The sequence below is a fragment of the Rhinoraja longicauda genome, chromosome 4 (assembly GCF_053455715.1).
Source record: "Rhinoraja longicauda isolate Sanriku21f chromosome 4, sRhiLon1.1, whole genome shotgun sequence".
In the NCBI taxonomy this organism is placed as follows: Eukaryota; Metazoa; Chordata; class Chondrichthyes; order Rajiformes; family Arhynchobatidae; genus Rhinoraja; species Rhinoraja longicauda.
Window position 1 is genome coordinate 91,220,710 of NC_135956.1, and position 19,873 is coordinate 91,240,582.

At 50.7% G+C, this 19,873-nt stretch overlaps 1 protein-coding gene across 1 annotated transcript in view; it reads right to left on the bottom strand.

Moving 5' to 3' along the window:
• The window catches only part of LOC144592973 (ALS2 C-terminal-like protein), a 73,322-nt gene extending 56,406 nt beyond the window's left edge, over positions 1-16,916 (bottom strand). Inside the window, exons 1-3 of the mRNA XM_078398376.1 lie at positions 16,867-16,916; positions 3,105-3,328; positions 1,389-1,494 (exon numbers count right to left, since the gene is read on the bottom strand). Coding sequence (XP_078254502.1) covers positions 1,389-1,494; positions 3,105-3,251 — 253 coding nt within the window. The 5' untranslated portion in view covers positions 3,252-3,328; positions 16,867-16,916. The remainder of the gene's footprint in view (positions 1-1,388; positions 1,495-3,104; positions 3,329-16,866) is intronic.
• Between the last annotated feature and the right edge of the window lie 2,957 nt (positions 16,917-19,873).

Below are 19,873 nucleotides of genomic sequence, written 5' to 3' on the forward strand. Positions count from 1 at the left end.
AGCTGAAGGGGGAAAGATTTAATAGGAATCCGAGGCGTAACTTTTTCACACAGAGGGTGGTGGGTGTATGGAAAAGCTGCCAGAGTAGGTAGTTGAGGCTGGGACTATCACATCGTTTAAGAAACAGTTAGACAGGTACATGGATAGGACAGGTTTGGAAGGATATGGACCAAGCGCAGGCAGGTGGGACTAGGGTAGCTGGGACATGTTGGCCGGTATGGGCAAGTTGGGCCGAAGGGCCTGTTTCCACACTGTATCACTCTATGACTCTAAGAAGAGTTTTTCTCCTGTTTCATGTTTTTGAAATAGTTATTTCCTTTGGGATTGTTAAAGCATGTATATATGAGTTTTCCCCTACTATTTATATTAATTTCACCCCTAATAATTGGGAAAATATGCTTTTGCCCGATCTATTCCTCTCATGATTTTGTGCACCTCTATAAGATCACCCCTCATCCACCTGCGCTCCAAGGAATAAAGTCCTCCCCTGCCCAACCTCTCCCTGTAGCTCAGGCCCTCGAGTCCTGGAAACATCCTCGTAAGTCTTCTCTGTAACCTTTCCAACTTCACAACATCATCTTGAAGTCAAGTCCTTCCACACTGAGCCTTTACTCTTTAGTCAGAGGGTGATGAATCTGTGGAATTCATTGCCACAGAAGGCTGTGGAGGCCAAGTCAATGGGTATTTTTAAGGCAGAGATAGATAGATTCTAGATTAGTACGGGTGTCGGGGGTTATGGGGAGAAGGCGGGAGAATGGGGTTGAGGGGGAGAGATAGATCAGCCATGATTGCATGGCGTAGACTTGATGGGCCGAAGGGCCTAATTCTGCTCCTATTCACTGGAGTTTAGAAGGATGAGAGGGGATCTTATAGAAAAGTATTAAATTATAAAAGGACCGGACAAGGTAGATGCAGGAAAAATGTTCCCAATGTTGGGGGGGGGGGGGGGGGTCCAGAACCAGGGCCACAGTCTAAGAATAAAGGTGAGGCCATTTACAACTGAGGTGAGAAAAAACTTTTTCACCCAGAGATTTGTGAATTTGTGGAATTCTCTGCCACAGAGGGCAGTGGAGGCCAATTCACTGGATGTATTTAAAAGAGAGTTAGATAGAGCTCTAGGGGCTAGTGGAATCAAGGGTATGGGGAGAAGGCAGGCACGGGTTACTGATTGTGGACGATCAGCCATGATCACAACGAATGGCGGTGCTGGCTCGAAGGGCCGAATGGCCTCCTCCTGCACCTATTGTCTATTGTCTATTGAATGGCGGTGCTGGCTCGAAGGGCCGAGTGGCCTCCTCCTGCACCTTATTTTCTACGTTTCAATGTTTCTATCACTGATGAGCCGTTCCTGAGGTTGTAGGATAATGTGATATCTAACAGTCACTCACCAGCTTTGACAAGAGGCTGTAGAATCTGAGCTTTAATATCCGACAACTGATTCTTGAAGGACTGCTCCAGCTTGAAGAGGTAGGCCGCTTCTCGTTGGCATTTCTCCTTTGACGAGACAAAGACGGGACGAGAGAAGTGAGTGTTTAATTGTCATATTACGGACAACGGATCAATATGTTGAAAGACTGGAGCGACTAGGCTTGTATACACTGGAATTTAGATTTAGATTTAGAGATACAGCGAGGAACCAGGCTCTTCGGCCCACCGAGTCCGTGCCGCCCAGCGATCCCTGCACACTAACACTATCCTACACACACTGAGGGGAATAGATAAAGCAAATGTACAGTCTTTAACTCAGGGTAGAGTAATCAAGAACTGGAGGTGAAAGGGGAAAGATTTAATCGGAGCTTGAAGGCAACCTTCTTATGGGTATATACTATACGAGCATGGACCTCTCCCTCTCCTGCGGGCTCGGCAATCCTCCGCCCTCTGACGATACTCACCCCGCTCCATCCCCCCTCAACCCACATTAAAACTCCCCCAGTTCGGGGGAGGGCAAGGGAGAGAGGAAAGGGGAGAGTGAGCCACTCACCCCGGCCCCGGTGCGATCCATTACAGCGGGCAGCAGCAGGACGGCTCTCCTCACCCCCCCCCCACCCCCATTGGCCGCCACTTCCCGTCACTCGGGCGGGTCCCCACACCCAATCGGGGGGCAACCCTTCCCCAACTGCGCACTGCGCGGATGAGGCGGCCATCTTACGTAAGTGTTGGATCAACGGGCCCCCAACTGCACGCGCGCGGATCCGGCGGCCATCTTATGTAAGTGTTGGGTCAACGGGCCCCAACTGCACGCGCGTGGATCCGGCGGCCATCTTACGTAAGTGTTGGGTCAACGGGCCCCAACTGCGCATGCGTGGATCCGGCGGCCATCTTACGTAAGTGTCTGGATCAACGGGCCCCAACTGCCGCATGCTCGCGACACGTTGGGTTTCCATTGTGACGTCAAACACGGAGGTAGCCAATCAGGACCCACGGGCCCCACGTTGGGGGGAGGTGGGGGTGGAGCCAATCAAACTTATTAAAGTTTTAAAAGTGTTTTTTTTAGTTTAAAAAGCACAAAAAAATTAAAATATAACAACCATTTGAACGGCAGGCCAATGGTTAGTATGGTGGGCCTAGAATCGTCAGAGAGAGAGAGAGAGAGAGAGAGGAGAGAGAGAGAGAGAGAAGAGAGAAGAGAGAGAGAGAGAGAGAGAGAGAGGAGAGAGAGAGAGAGAGGAGAGAGAGAGAGAGAGAGAGAGAGAGAGAGAGAGAGAGAGAGAGAGAGAGAGAGAGAGAGAGAGAGAGAGAGAGAGAGTGAGAGAGAGAGAGAGAGAGAGAGAGAGAGAGAGAGAGAGAGAGAGAGAGAGAGAGAGAGAGAGAGAGAGAGAGAGAGAGAGAGAGAGAGAGAGAGAGAGAGAGAGAGAGAGAGAGAGAGAGAGAGAGAGAGAGAGAGAGAGAGAGAGAGAGAGTAGTTGAGGCAGGTTTTCAAGAGAGATAGAGTTAGATTGAGCTCTTAGGGCTAACGGAATCAAGCTAATGGAAACGGTATGGGGAGAAAGCGGAACAGGTTACTGATTGTGAATGATCAGCCATGATCACGGTGAATGGCGATGCTGGCTCGAAGGGCCGAATGGCCTCCTCCTGCACCTATTTTCGATGATTCTATCTCTTACCTTCACATCTGGCGCTGGGCGCACAGCTGCCTGGGTGTTGGGCAGTGGTTTGGGGCAGGAGGGCATCCTCCCGACAGTGAACCTGGAGGTGTGAGGCCGGAGGTTGGAATCCGCCCGGTGCCCGCGACCGCCCGGCTCCATGATCATGCCTCACCGCCGCGTCCGCACCTCCATCTTGTTCCGCAGTTCGCCCTCAGCCCGATCTCCTGCCAGCTGTTGCTGCTCTGCACATGAACACGCGTGTGAATGGTCAGAATCATGGCCCCACAGCAGAGAACTGCACAGAAAATGGTGGCTCAACTCTTCAACTCCCCCTCCCATTCCCACACTGGCCTTTCTGTCCTGGACCTCCTCCCCTGTCAGAGTGAGCTAGGGTCGCCAACTGTCCCATATTAGCCGGGACATCCCGTATTGTGGGCTAAATTGGTTTGTCCCGTACAGGACCGCCCTTGTCTTGTATTAGGCCCAGGGCGCGCTGTAGGCCCGGACACTGTGGGCCCGGACACTGCAGGCCCCGGACAGTGTAGGCCCGGACACTGTAGGCCCGGACAGTGTAGGCCCGGACACTGTGGGCCGGACACTGTGGCTCGGACACTGTGGGCCCGGACACTGTGGCTCGGACACTGTGGGGCCCGGACACTGTGGGCCCGGACACTGTAGGCCCGGACTCGTGTAGCCCGGACTGTAGGCCCGGACAGTGTAGGGCCCGACAGTGTAGCCCGGCAATGTAGGCCCGGACACTTGTAGGCCCGGACACTGTAGGCCCGGACACTGTTGGCCTGGAGGCCCAGGCGCTGCCTAAAGGGAGGTGGCATTGCAACCCACCTCCCGGACCGGGAGGCCGCCATTGGTGAGCGGGAGCACGTGGCTGCTGGATGGGTGAGGTCACATGGGGCGCAGGGCGAGATGTTACCTTGTCCCTTATTTGGAATGAGAACGTTGGCACCCCTTTAGTGAGGCCCAGTGCAAATTGGAGGAACAGCAACCTCATATTTGGCTTGGGCAGCTTGCACCCCAGCGGTTTGAACATTGACTTCTCTAACTTCAAGTAACCCTTGCTTTCCCTCTCTCTCCATCCCCTCCCCCTTCCCAGTTCTCCCACCAGTCTGACTGTCTCTGACTACATTCTATCTCTGTCCCGCAAAAGTCTGAAGGAGGGTCTCGACCAGAAACGTCACCCATTCCTTCTCTCCAGGATGCTGCCTGAGTTACTCCAGCATTTTGTGCCTAATGTAGAACAGTACAATACAGTGTAGCAAGGAACTGCAGATGCTGGTTTACATGGAAGATAGACACAAAATGCTGGAGTAACTCAGCGGGTCAGCAGCATCTCTGCAGAGAAGGAATGGGTGACGTTTCGGTCGAGACCCTTCTTCAGACTCTCCAGATTCTTCAGTCTGAAGAAGGCCTCGACCTGAAAACGTCACCCATTCCTTCTCTCCTGAGAAAAGTCTGTAGAAGGGTTTCGATCCAAAACGTCACCCATTCCTTCTCTCCAGAGATGCTGCCTGGCCCGTTGAGTTACTCCAGCATTATGTGTCTACCCTCTAAACCAATAAAAATGTGCAAGGTACCATCACCACCATTTCTTTGAGTCATAACACGGTAGCGCAGCGGTAGAGTTGCTGCTTTACAGCGAATGCAGCGTCGGAGACTCAGGTTCGATCCTGACTACGGGTGCTGCACTGTAAGGGAGTTTGTACGTTCTCCCCGTGACCTGCGTGGGTTTTCTCCGAGATCTTCGGTTTCCTCCCACACTCCAAAGACGTACAGGTATGTAGGTTAATTGGCTGGGTAAATGTAAAAATTGTCCCTAGTGGGTGTAGGATAGTGTTAATGTACGGGGATCGCTGGGCGGCGCGGACTTGGTGGGCCGAAAAGGCCTGTTTCCGTGCTGTATATATATGATATGATATGATATGATAAGCGTGAAAACAGATCCTGCAGCCCAACTCGCCCACGCCGGCCAACATGGCCCATCTACACTAGTCGCACCTGCCCACGTTTGGCCCAGATCCCTCCAATCCTGTCCTGTCCATTCATCTGTCCAAATGTCTTTTAAATGCTGTTGCAGTCCCTGCCTCCTCTCCTTCCCCTGTCAGCTTGTCCCATACACCCACCAGCCTCTGTGGGTACTTACCACAACTTCTTCTATTTCTTCATAAGTCTATTAAAACCACAGATAAATCGTCGATTTTAATGAAGGTTTTTTTATACTCAAGTTTCCAGCATCTGCAGCGTTTGAATGAGTCAGAGAGCTGTACAGCACAGAAACAGGCCCTTTGGCCCAGCTTGTCCATGCCAAGTAGGCCCACTGGGCTAGTCTCATTTGCTTGCATTCGTCCCTTATCTAGGGGTTGCCAACTTCCTCACTCCCAAATACGGGACAAGGTGACGTCACCACCCCATGCCCCACGTGACCTCACCCAGCCAGCGGCCACGTGCTCCCGCTCCACCAATGACGGCCGCCCGGGCCGGGAGGCAGGGTTGCTATGCAACCCCCTTAGGCGGCGCACGGGCCTACAAGCCTACACTTTCCGGAGCTAAAATGTCGGAAACCTACAGTGTCAGGACCTAAACTGTCGGGATCTACAGTGTCCGGGCCTACAGCGTCTGGGCCTACAGTGTCGGGGCCTACAGCGTCCGGGCCTACAGTGTCGGGGCCTACAGCGTCCGGGCCTACAGTGTCGGGGCCTACAGCGTCCGGGCCTACAGCGTCCGGGCCTACAGTGTCGGGGCCTACAGCGTCCGGGCCTACAGCGTCCGGGCCTACAGCGTCCGGGCCTACAGCGTCCGGCTCGAAGGGCCAGATTGCCTCCTCCTGCACCTATTTTCTATGTTTCTATGATTATCCTGCTGGCCTTGCCGAGGCAGCGTGAGGTTTAAATGGAGTTAATGGAAGGGAGGCTGGTTTGTGCCATGGTCTGGGCTGCGTCCACAATTCGCTGCAATTTCTTACAGTCCTAGATGGAGTTGTTATATAGAAACATAGAAAATAGTTGCTGGAAGAGACCAGCACCGCCATTCATTGTGATCATGGCTGATCATCCAAAATCAGTAACCCGTGCCTGCCTTCTCCCCATATCCCTTGATTCCACTAGCCCCTCGAGCTCTATCTAACTCTCTTTTAAATTGATCCAGTGAATTGGCCTCCACTGCCCTCTGTGGCAGAGAATTCCACAAATTCACAACTCTCTGGGTGAAAAAGTTTCTTCTCACCTCAGTTTTAAATGGCCTCCCCTTTATTCTTAGACTGTGGCCCCTGGTTCTGGACTCGCCCAACATTGGGAACATTTTTCCTGCATCTAGCTTGTCCAGTCCTTTTATAATTTTATACCGCCTCTATCAGATCCCCTCTCATCCTTCTAAACTCCAGTGAATACAAGCCCAGCCTTTCCAATCTTTCCTCACATGACAGTCCCGCCATCCCGGGGATTAACCTGGCGAACCTACGCTGCACTGCCTCAATAGCAAGGATGTCCCAAAGCAAGCTGTGCTCCGAGCCTCTGCAACTGCACAACTCTATGGTTCGATGACCCTATGACTCTATGAACCCATGACTTAATTGTTGGTCCAGAATTTCCTGTCTATCTTTGGTGTGAACGAGCAACCGACGTTCTGTTTTTATGGCACAAAATGCAATGGATTAAGCTAGCCTCGTAGTTCACGGGTCATTCACCACTGAAAAATATGGGAAGTGGCAACCGCATAAAATCCTCATCACGCTCAGCTGAGAATGGAGCCAGCACTTGCTTTAGAAACCATAACCAGAAGAATAGTTAGTTCATGACCCCGAACTCTGCAAATACCAAAGACCATTCAGTCTGAAGAAGGGTCTCGACCCGAAACGTCACCCATTCCTTCTCTCCCGAGATGCTGCCTGACCTGCTGAGTTACTCCAGCATTTTGTGAATAAACCATTCAGTTCAGTTGAGTTTATTGTCACGTGTACCGAGGTACAGTGAAAAGCTTTTTGTTGCGTGCTAACCAGTCAGCGGAAAGACAATGCACCATTACAATTGAGGTCCAGGCCCTTCTTCAGACTGAAGAATCTGAAGAGTCTTTCTCTCCATCCCCTCCCCCTCCCCAGTTCTCCCACTAGTCTTCCTGTCTCCGACTACATCCTATCTTTGTCCCACCCCCTCCCCTGACATCAGTCTGAAGAAGGGTCTCAATCCGAAACGTCACGCATTCCTTCTCTCCTGAGATGCTGCCTGACCCGCTGAGTTACTCCAGCACTCTGTGAAACGTCACCTATCCATGTTCTCCACAGATGCTGCCTGACCCGCTGAGTTACTCCAGCACTCTGTGTCTATCTTCCATGTAAACCTGCATCTGCAGTTCCTTGCTACACTGTCCTGTTCTACATTAGGCACGAAATGCTGGAGTAACTCAGCGGGTCAGGCAGCATCCCTGGAGAGAAGGAAAGGGTGACGTTTCGGGACGAGACCCTTCTTCAGACTGATGGCGGGACAGAGATAGAATATACAGAGACAGTCAGACTGGTGGGAGAACTGGGAAGGGGGAGGGGATGGACAGTATCCGGGCCTACACTGTCCGGTGAGGGAATAACGTTTAATGCAAGGTAAAGCCAGTAAAGACCGATCAAAGTAGTCCGAGGGTCACCAATGAGGTAGATAGTAGTTCAGGACCGCTCTCTGGTTGCTGGTCGAATGGTTCAGTTGTCTGATAACAGCTCCTTCCCTTCAGAGATGCTGCCTGACCCGCTGAGTTACTCCAGCATTTTGTGTCTATCTTCAGTTTAAACCAGCATCTGCAGTTTATTCCTGCACCTCCTCCAACCTCATCTACTTTATCCGCTGTTACAGTTGTCAATTCTCTACATCGGCGAGACCAAGCGCAGGCTCGGCGATCGTTTCGCTCAACACCTCTGCTCAGTCCGCCTTAACCAACTTGATCTCCTGGTAGCTCAGCACTTCAACTCCCCCTCCCACTCCCAGTCTGACCTTTCTGTCCTGGGCCTCCTCCATTGTCAGAGTGAGGCCCAGCGCAAATTGGAGGAACGGCACCTCATATTTCGCTTGGGTAGTTTACACCCCAGCGGTATGAACATTGACTTCTCTAACTTCAGATAGTCCCTGCTTTCCCTCTCCATCCCTTCCACCATCCCAGTTCTCCCACTAGCCTTCCTATCTCCCACTACATTCTATATTTGTCCCGCCCCCTCCCCTGACATCAGTCTGAAGAAGGGACTAGACCCGAAACGTCACCCATTCCTTCTCTCCAGAGATGCTGCCTGACCCACTGAGTTACTCCAACTTTGTGTCTGCCTTCATCCTACAGTTTCTTCCTACACCAACTAAAATTCGCTGGTTTTAAAACGAAGCCACTGTTTTAAACATAACAGTGTTTAACATGGGGTAAACATATCAGCACATGGGTGGAAAACTAGCTCTCAAAAACAGGAAAGAGAAAGCTTTTTATAGTGTAGGAAGGAACTGCAGATTCTGGTGTATACCAAAGATAAAAAGAAAGAGAAAAGATTCTGACCTTGTTACTAGATGTTACTAGATTCCCCACTTCTGGAGTTTAGAAGGATGAGAGGGGATCTTATAGAGACGTATACAATTATAAAAGGACTGGACAAGCTAGATGCAGGAAAAATGTTCCCAATGTTGGGCGAGTCCAGAACCAAGGGGCACAGTCTTAGAATAAAGGGGAGGCCATTTAAAACTGAGGTGAGGAGGAACTTTTTCACCCAGAGAGTTATGAATTTGTGGAATTCTCTGCCACAGAGGGCAGGGGAGGCCAATTCACTGGATGGATTTAAGAGATAGTTAGATAGAGCTCTAGGGGCTAGTGGAATCAAGGGATATGGGGAGAAGGCAGGCATAGGTTACTGATTGTGGACGATCAGCCATGATCACAATGAATGGCGGTGCTGGCTCGAAGGGCCGAATGGCCTCCTCTTGCACCTATTTTCTATGTTTCTATTTCTAGATCTAGTGCAATTTTTAATCTGTACCAACAATCATGGGCATTGTCCCCTTTGCTCGACCTTTGAGATGTATTCAAGAGAGAGTTGGATTTAGCTCTTAGGGCTAACGGAACTAAGGGATGTGGGGAGAAAGCAGGAACGGGGTACTGATTTTGGATGATCAGCCATGTTCGTATTGGAGAGGATGTTTCCACTAGTGGGAGAGTCTAGGACTAGAGGTCACAACCTCAGAATTAGGAAGGAGATGAGGAGGAATTTCTTTAGTCAGAGGGTGGTGAATTTGTGGAATTCTTTGCCACAGACGGCTGTGGAGGCCAAGTCAGTGGATATATTTAAGGCAGAGACAGATAGATTGTTGATTAGTGCGGGTGTCAGGGATTATGGGGAGAAGGCAGGAGAATGGGGTTAGGAGGGAGAGATAGATCAGCCATGATTGAATGGCGGAGTAGACTTGATGGGCCGAATGGCCTATTCCTGCAACTTTTTTCTATGTTTCTATGTTTCTACCTATTGTACTTGTGTTTGGCTGGATTGTACACATACAGCAAGAAACAGGCCATTTGGCCCAACTTGTCTATGCAGCCCAAGATGCCCCAACTACACTAGTCCCATCTGCCCGCATTTGGCCCATATCCCTCTAAACTTGTCCTATCCATTTACCTGTCCAAGGTAGACACAAAATGCTGGAGTAACTCAGTGGGTCAGGCAGCATCTGTGGAGAACATGGATAGGTGACGTTTCACAGAGTGCTGGAGTAACTCAGCGGATCAGGCAGCATCTGTGGAGAACATGGATAGGTGACGTTTCACAGAGTGCTGGAGTAACTCAGCGGGTCAGGCAGCATCTGTGGAGAACATGGATAGGTGACGTTTCACAGAGTGCTGGAGTAACTCAGCGGGTCAGGCAGCATCTGTGGAGAACATGGATAGGTGACGTTTCAAAGAGTGCTGGAGTAACTCAACGGGTCAGGCAGCATCTATGGAGAACATGGATAGGTGACGTTTCACAGAGTGCTGGAGTAACTCAGCGGATCAGGCAGCATCTGTGGAGAACATGGATAGGTGACGTTTCACAGAGTGCTGGAGTAACTCAGCGGGTCAGGCAGCATCTCAGGAGAGAAGGAATGGGTGACGTTTCAGGTTGAGACCCTTCTTCAGACTGATGTCAGGAGAGGGGGTGGGACAAAGATAGGATGTAGTCGGAGACAGGAAGACCAGTGGGAGAACTGGGAAGGGGGAGGGGATGGAAAGGGAAAGCAGGGACTATCTGAAGTTAGATGTTCATACCACTGGGTTGTAAACTGCCCAAGCGAAATATGAGGTGCTGTTCCTCCAATTTACGCTGGGCCTCACTCTGACAACGGAGGTCCCATTAGACATGTACCTGTCCAGGTGTCTTTTAAATGTTGTGATAGTCCCAGCCTCAACTACCTCCTCCGGCAGCTCGTTCCATACACTCACCACCCTCTGAGTGATAAAGTTGCCTCTCAGGTTCCCTATTAAATCTTTCCCGCCTCACTTTAAACCTATGTCCTCTGGTTCTTGATTTCCCTACTCTGGGTAAAGAGAAGTGCTTTACCCAGTCTGTGCACCTGTGAAGTGCTATACAACTTGTACGTTCTCCCCGTGACCCGCGTGGGTTTTCTCCGGGTGTTCTGGTTTCCTCCCACACTCCAAAGACGTACAGGTTTGTAGATTAATTGGCTTTGGTAAAATTGGAAATTGTCCCTAGTGTTAGTGTGTGGGGATCGCTGGTCAGCACAGACTCGGTGGGCCGAAGAGCCTGTTTCCACACTATCTCTCAACCAAACTCAACTAAAGCTCTATAAGATCACCCCTCATCCTCCTGCACTCCAAGGAATAAAGTCTCAGCCTGCCCCAACCTCTCCCTGCAGCTCACACCCTCCAGTCCTGGCAACATCCTCGTAAATCTTCTCCGCACTCTTTCCAACGGTTCCAATAGCTCTCGGGGCTAACGGAATCAAGGGATATGGGGAGAAAGCAGGAACAGGGTATTGATTTTGGATGACCAACCATGATCATATTGAATGGCGGTGCTGGCTCGAAGGGCCGAATGGCCTACTCCTGCACCTATTTTCTATCTTTCTATGTTTCTAACATGGTCTCTCTTCCATTTATGGTATTACCCGATTTGATCGGAGACAGACTTTTTCACTGTGTTTCCGTACACGTAACGATAATAAACCTACATTAAACTTAGGGGTTGCCAACTATCTAATTCCCAAATAAGGGACAAAAGGTGATGTCACCGCCCAGCGCCCCATATGACCTCACCCAGATGGCGGCCACGTGCTCCCGCTCCAGCAATGGCGGCCGCCTGGGCCGGGAGGCGGGTTACTACGCAACCTCAGTTAGGCGGCGCCCGGGCCTCCGGGCCTACACTGTCCAGGCCTACACTGTCCAAGCCAACACTGTCCGTACCTACACAGTCCAGACCTACACTGTCCGTACCTACACTGTCCAGACCTACAGTGTCCGGGCCTACAGTGTCCGGACCTACACTGTCCGTACCTACACTGTCCAGACCTACAGTGTCCGGGCCTACAGCGTCCGGGCCTACAGCATCCGGGCCTACAGCGTCCTGTCCTACAGCGTCCGGGCCCACAGCGCCCCGCTGGGCCTAATACGGGACAAGGGCGGTCCCGTACGGGACAAACCAATTTAGCCCAATATACGGGATGTCCTGGCTAATACGGGACAGTTGGCAACCCTAACCAAAAAGAAAGAGTGGAGCTATAATGCAGCCAAGATCACAATAACCAGAGTGAGACAGGAAGGCAAGGGAATGATTCATCAGTAAACAACGTCAAATTCAAGGAAAAATGGGTAAAAGTTAAATTGAAATACATTCTATCTGAGTACATGAAACATTAGTGACAGCAGATAAAGTGATGACTGAGAACGATATTGTGTTTCTCCAAACAACTATTACAAGGGGCATGGCATTAAGCTTTTATCAGGTATCTCGAAAAGGACAAATTGGGAAATGAGATTTGAGTTTCAGTTTAAACATAGAAACATAGAACACAGGTGCAGGAGGAGGCCATTTGGCCCTTCGAGCCAGCACCACCATTCATTGTGATCATGGCTGATCATCCACAATCAGTAACCCGTGCCTGCTTTCTCCCCATATCCCTTGATTCCACTAGCCCCTAGAGCTCTATCTAACTCTCTTTTAAATTCATCCAGTGAATTGGCCTCCACTGCCCTCTGTGGCAGAGAATTCCACAAATTCACAACTCTCTGGGTGAAAAAAGTTTCTTCTCACCTCAGTTTTAAATGGCCTCCCCTTTATTCTTAGACTGTGCGCCCCCTGGTTCCAGGCACCCACAGAGGGTGGTGGGTGCCTGGAACGCACTGCCACGGGTGATGTTGGAGCAGGGTTGCCAACTTTCTCACTCCTAAATAAGGGACAAAAGGTGACGTCACCGCCCCGCGTCCCACGTGACCTCACCCAGCCAGCGGCCACGTGCTCCCGCTCCACCAATGGCAGCCACCCAGGCCGGGAGGCGGGTTGCAATGCAACCTCCAGCAGGTGGCGCCCGGGCCTCCGGGCCTACAGTGTCCGGGCCTACACTGTCCGGGCCTACAGTGTCCGGGCCTAAAGTGTCCGGGCCTACAGTGTCCGGGCCTACAGTGTCCGGGCCTACAGTGTCCGGGCCTAGAGTGTCCGGGCCTACAGTGTCCGGGCCTACAGTGTCCGGGCCGACACTTTTTTGGGCCTACAGTGTCCGGGCCTACAGTGTCCGGGCCTACAGTGCCCCCGGGCCTAATACGGGACAAGGGCGGTCCCGTACGGGACAAACCAATTGAGCCCAATATACGGGATGTCCCGGCTAATACAGGACAGTTGGCACCTCTATGGTGGAGGCAGAAATGATTGTGTTTAAGAGGCTTTTGTATAGGCCCCCTCCCTCCTCTCCCCCCCAAACTCCATCCCTCTCAACTCCCCTAATCCTCCCTCCTCCCCCCTCCCCCTCCTTCCACCCCTTCCCCCCTCCCTCCCTAGGAGATAGATTTAAACTTTAAATTGTGAATAACTTTAAAAATATAACACCGATTTCAATTAAACTTCTTCCATTAGCACCAAAGGGACGACGGTGAGTAAGGTGGGCCTAACATTGTCACGCTATCGTGTACCGTTTTGGCTGTAGTTCAGGAACAAACAAACGAGAGTTTTAGTATATCGATGGATCACATGCAGGTAGATAAGAGATGATCTTGGCAATACGTCCAGCATGAACATTGTGGGCTGAAGGACCTGTTTAGTTTAGTTTAGTTTAGTTTAGTGATGCAATGCAATGCATAAACAGGCCCTTCGGCCCACCGAGTCTGTACCGACCAGTGATCCCCGTACACTAACACTATCCTGCACACGCTAGGGGCAATTTACACTTATACCAAGCCAATTAACCCACAAACCTGTACGTCTTTGGAGTGTGGGAGGAAACCGAAGAGCTCGGAGAAAACTCAATGCAGGTCACGGGGAGAACGTACAAACTCCGTACAGACAGCGCCCGTGGTAGGGATCAAACCCGGGTCTCCGGCGCTGCATTCGCTGTAAGGCGGCAACTCTACCGCTGCGCCACAGTCTTTTGCAAACGGTAAAAAAAAGAGAAGTTGTTCTGAGTGATTGCACACTGGTTGCTGGAACTGTGGGAAAGAATGCGTAATATGCTTATTTGTGGTATTTGTTGCTGAATGGATCCTAATAACGAAGATAGACACAAACGTCACCCATTCCTTCTCTCCACAGATGCTGCCTGACCCACTGAGTCACTCCAGCACTCTGTGAAACGTCACCTATCCATGTTCTCCACAGATGCTGCCTGACCCACTGAGTTACTCCAGCACTCTGTGAAACGTCACCTATCCATGCTCTCCACAGATGCTGCCTGACCCGCTGAGTTACTCCAGCACTCTGTGAAACGTCACCTATCCATGTTCTCCACAGATGCTGCCTGACCCGCTGAGTTACTCCAGCACTCTGTGCCTATCTTTGGTTTAAATCAGCATCTGCAGTTCCTTCCTATACGTTAAGTGGATCCTAATAATGTTGGCGTTTAAAGAAAGAGAGAGATGCAGCGTGGAGTTGTAGTGAGGAACTGCAGATGCTGGTTTAAACTGAAGACAGGCAGAAAATGCTGGAGTAACTCAGCGGGACAGGCAGCAGTGAAGGCCTGGATAGAGTGGATGTGGAGAGGATGTTTCCACTAGTGGGAGAGTCTAGGACCAGAGGTCACGGCCTCAGAATTAAAGGACGTTCCTTTAGAAAGAAGATGAGGAGGAATATCTTTAGCCAGAAGATGGTGAATCTGTGGAAATCATTGCCACAGATGGCAGCGGAGGCCAAGTCAGTGGATATTTTTAATACGGGTGTCAGGGGTTATGGGGAGAAGGCAGGAGAATGGGGTTTGGGAGGGAGAGATAGATCAGCCGTGATTGAATGGCGGAGCCGACTCGATGGGCCGAATGGCCTAATTCTGCTCCTATGACTTATGATCTTAGATGATAATCAAAACACACACACACACGCGACTCTCTCACTGTGGGCTGTTCACATTCTTGCCTCTGTGATGAATAATGTCTCCATTTGAGGTCTGCATATTTCATACAAAAAAGGTCACATAACTGAACACAAGCCCTGATTTCCATGGATTGTGGAGAGAGTTACATTTAACATGGATATTAACATAGATACACCACCCATGTTTCAGTGGATACTCTTAAAGCAGAGATAGACAGATTCTTGATCAGTGCGGGTGTCTGGGGTTATGGGGAGAAGGCAGGAGAATGGGGTTAGGAGGGAGAGATAGATCAGCCATGATTGAATGGCGGAGTAGACTCGATGGGCCGAATGGCCCTAATTCTGCTCCATAACCAGTTATGAATGGCACGGTGGCGTAGCGGTAGAGTTGCTGCTTTGCAGTTCCAGAGACCGAGGTTCGATCCCGACCACGGGTGCTGTCTGTACGGAGTTTGTACGTTCTCCCCGTGACCTGCGTGAGTTTCCTCCCACACTCCAAAGACTTGTGGGATTGTAGGTTAATTGGCTTGGTGTAAGTGTAAATTGTCCCTAGTGTGTGTAGGATAGTGTTAGTGTGCGGGGATCGCTGGTCGGTGTGGACTCAATAGACAATAGGCAATAGGGGCAGGAGGAGGCCATTCGGCCCTTCGAGCCAGCACCACCATTCAATGTGATCATGGCTGATCATTCTCAATCAGTACCCCGTTCCTGCCTTCTCCCCATACCCCCTGACTCCGCTATCCTTAAGAGCTCTATCTAGCTCTCTCTTGAATGCATTCAGAGAATTGGCCTCCACTGCCTTCTGATGCAGAGAATTCCACAGATTTACAACTCTCTGACTGAAACAGTTTTTCCTCATCTCAGTTCTAAATGGCCTTACCCCTTATTCTTAAACTGTGGCCCCTGGTTCTGGACTCCCCCAACAATGGGAACATGTTTCCTGCCTCTAACGTGTCCAACCCCTTAATAATCTTATACGTTTCGATAAGACTCGGTGGGCCGAAGGGCCTGTTTCCGCGCTGTATCTCTAAACTAAACTTATTTTCACCAACCCCTGCTCTTTCTAGTCACCTACAGTTACATTTTATCATTGTACACCTCATTGTCATCTTGCCCTCAGCTAACAATAATTTATCCTACATTATCCTTGAACTTCATCCCCTTTTTGTTCTTTCTGTTTTCACACCTTACCCTTCCATATCTCTGTGTCTCCCTCTCCCCTGACTCTCAGTCTGAAGAAGGGTCTCCACCCAAAACGTCACCCAGTCCCTCTCTCCAGAGATGCTGCCTGTCCCGCTGAGTTACTCCAGCATTTTGTGTCTGTAGTTCAGTTCAGCTTTAGTTTATTGTACCGAGGTACAGTGAAAAGCTTTTGTTGCGTGCTAGCCAGTCAGCGGAAAGACTGTACATGAAACAGAGAAACATAGAAAATAGGTGCAGGAGGAGGCCATTTGGCCCTTTGAGCCAGCACCACCATTCATTGTGAACATGGCTGATCATCCACAATCAGCAACCCGTACCTGCCTTCTCCCCATATCCCTTAATTCCACTAGCCCCTAGAGCTCTATCTAACTCTCTTTTAAATTCATCCAGTGAATTGGCCTCCACTGCCTTCTGTGGCAGAGAATTCCACAAATTCACAACTCTCTGGGTGAAAAAGGTTTCGTCTCACCTCAGTTTTAAATGGCCTCCCCTTTATTCTTAGACTTTGCGGCCCCTGGTTCTGGACTCCCCCAACATTGGGAACATTTTTCCTGCATCCAGCTTGTCCAGTCCTTTTATAATTGTATATGTCTCTGTAAGATCCCCTCTCGTCCTTCTAAACTCCAGTGAGTTGGCACTGATTTAATTTGCAACAAACCACGGCGATCTCCGCTTGACTATTTCAGGGGAGAAGTGGGGGAAGCAGAACCAAACGCAGGGGCTGATTCAGCAGCTCAGCAGCTGAGCTCAGGGCTTTGCTCTCTGGGAGACAACTCCCGAGGAACTGCAAGGCAGGGCTCTGGAGATCACCACAGCGCTTGTCAAAACACGCCGGGACTGCCACCTGCCCCCACCGCTGCGCCGAATTCTCCTCAATCTAACATCTGCCAAACGAAGTTAAGTTTCCACTGAAATAATAAAAAAACCAGTCGCTCAGTCTTTTGGAAATTGCAGCAAAAGAAAAAAAAGTTGTGGCAGGAAAGTTGTGAGCTGTGGAGAGAAGGACGGGTTTATTTCTGCAGGCGACGTGAGTTGAGAGTTCTGCTGTCTTACCTTCGGCTGAGGTGAAGCTGGCTGTGCTGCTGTTTGTTGGTGTGTTGATGCCTCGGGCTTGCCGGAGCGAGGGGGTGTGAATTCAGATACGAGAGCTTCCCCCCTCTGGTGCAGACCGCCTCGATGAGGAAGTGCAGCCCATCGAGCAAACCACTCCTCTCTCACACATAGTGCTTTGCATAAATTCCAAGTAACCATAGCAATGCCCGGTACACCTTCCCACCCTCACCACCTCCCTCTCCGCCCGGTAACCTTGGGAGCAGAATCAGCCACGCTGATATACAGCAGCTTGGTGGATTCAGCTGTGGGGGGCAGAGGTTTCATAGGAACCACAGAGTGCTGGAGTAACTCAGCGGGTCAGGCAGCATCTGTGGAGAACATGGATAGGTGACGTTTCACAGAGTGCTGGAGTAACTCAGCGGGTCAGGCAGCATCTGTGGAGAACATGGATAGGTGACGTTACAAAATACTTAAGGGGTTGGACAGGCTAGATGCGGGAAGATTGTTCCCGATGTTGGGGAAATCCAGAACAAGGGGTCACAGTTTAAGGATAAGGGGGAAGTCTTTTAGGACCGAGATGAGAAAGTTTTTTTTCACACAGAGAGTGGTGAATCTGTGGAATTCTGCCACAGAGGGTAGTTGAGGCCAGTTCATTGGCTATATTTAAGAGGGAGTTAGATGTGGCCCTTGTGGCTAAATGGATCAGGGGGTATGGAGAGAAGGCAGGTACAGGATACTGAGTTGGATGATCAGCCATGATCATATTGAATGGCGGTGCAGGCTCAAAGGGCCGAATGGCCTCCTACTGCACCTATTTTCTATGTTTCTATGTTTCACAGAGTCCTGGAGTAACTCAGCGGGTCAGGCAGCATCTGTGGAGAACATGGATAGGTGACGTTTCACAGAGTGCTGGAGTAACTCAGCGGGTCAGGCAGCATCTGTGGAGAACATGGATAGGTGACGTTTCACAGAGTGCTGGAGTAACTCAGCGGGTCGGGCAGCATCTGTGGAGAACATGGATAGGTGACGTTTCGGGCCGAGACCCTTCTTCAGGCCCCACTGAATAGAGTGTACTAATAAAGCTTGGTGGTTTCAGGGGTGGGAGGAAGAGTTTTATTAGGAACTTGTCGAGCAACTTTCTCACACAAAGGGAAGTGGGTGTGTGGATTGAGCTGACGGACGAGGTAGTTGAGGCAGGGACTATCGCAACGTTTTAAAAAACATTGAGATATTCTGAAGAAGGGTCTCGACCTAAAATGTCACCCATTCCTTTCCTCCAGAGATGCTGCCTGACCCGCTGAGTTACTCCAGCTGTTTGTGTCTATCTTTGGATATTTGGACAGAAATGTTATAGAGGGATATGGGCCAAACACAGGCAGGTGGGTCCTGTTTAGTTCAGTTTATTGTCACGTGTACCGAGGTACAGTGAAAAGCTTTTTGTTGCGTGCTATCCAGTCAGTGGAAAGACAATACACGATTACAATCAGCCATTTACAGTGTACAGATAGAGCTCTAGGGGCTAGTGGAATCCAGGGATATGGGGAGAAGGCAGGCACGGGGTATTGATTGGGGACGATCAGCCATGATCACAGTGAATGGTGGTGCTGGCTCGAAGGGCCGAATGGCCTCCTCCTGCACCTATTTTCTATGTTTCTATGATAAGGGAATAACGTTTAGTGCAAGGTAAAGCCAGCAAAGTCCGATCAAGGATAGTCCGAGGGTCACCAATGAGGTAGACAGTAGTTCAGCACTGCTCTCTGGTTGTGGTGGGTTGGTTCAGTTGCCTGATAACAGCCGGGAAGAAACTGTCCCTGAATCTGGAGGTGTGCGTTTTCACACTTGAGTACCTTTGGCGCAATGGGGCAACTGGTGGAATTCTCTGCCTCAGAAGGCAGTGGAGGCCAGTTCGTTGGATGCTTTCAAGAGAGAGCTGGATAGAGCTCTTAAGGATAGCGGAGTGAGGGGTATGGGGAGAAGGCAGGAACGGGGTACTGATTGAGCGTGATCAGCCATGATCGCATTGAATGGCGGTGCTGGCTCGAAGGGCTGAATGGCCTACTCCTGCACCTATTGTCTATTGTCTATTGTCTATTGTCTATTGTTGGCCCGGGCTCCGCCTAATGGAGGTTGCATAGCAACCCGCCTCCCGGCCCGGGCGGCCGCCATAGGTGGAGCGGGAGCACGTGGCCGCTGACCGCGTGAGGTCACGTGGGGCGCGGGGACGGTGACGTCACCCTTTGTCCCTTATTTGGGAGTGAGGAAGTTGGCAACCCCTGCTCCACCACTACCCCTGGCAGTGTGCTGATGATATCATGATGGTTCTTGATTGATTCAGGTTATTCCCATTTCTTGCCAAACTTGCCCAACATGCTTGCCTCATGACAGATGTCTGACCCCAGCCACTGGCCTTTCTCAGAAGCTACTGTCTATCGGGTTACATCACAGATTGCCCAACACCGCACAAAATTACACAGGAGTTGTAGATGTAGCCCAGCCCATCACACACCCCACACTCGCCACCATCTTAGATGTAGCCCAGTCCATCACACACACCACACTCCCCACCATTGTAGATGTAGCCCACTCCATCACACACACCACACTCCCCACCATTGTAGATGTAGCCCAGTCCATCACACACACCACACTCCCCACCATTGTAGATGTAACCCAGCCCATCACACACACCACACTCCCCACCATTGACCATAGTTTAGTGTTTAGAGACACGGGCCCTTCGGCCCACTGAGTCTATGCCGCCCATTGATCACCCGCTCACCCTAGTTCTGTGTTATCCCACTTTCGCATCCACTCCCTGCACACGAGGGTCAATTTACAGAGGGCCGATTAACCTACAAAGTCTCTGTAAACCAGAAAACCCAGAGGAAACCCACACGGTCACAGGGAGAACATGCAAACTCCACACAGGCAGCACCTGATGTCGGGATCGAACCCGGGTCTCTGGCGCTGTGAAGCAGCGGCTCTACCCGCTGCGCCACCGTGCGGC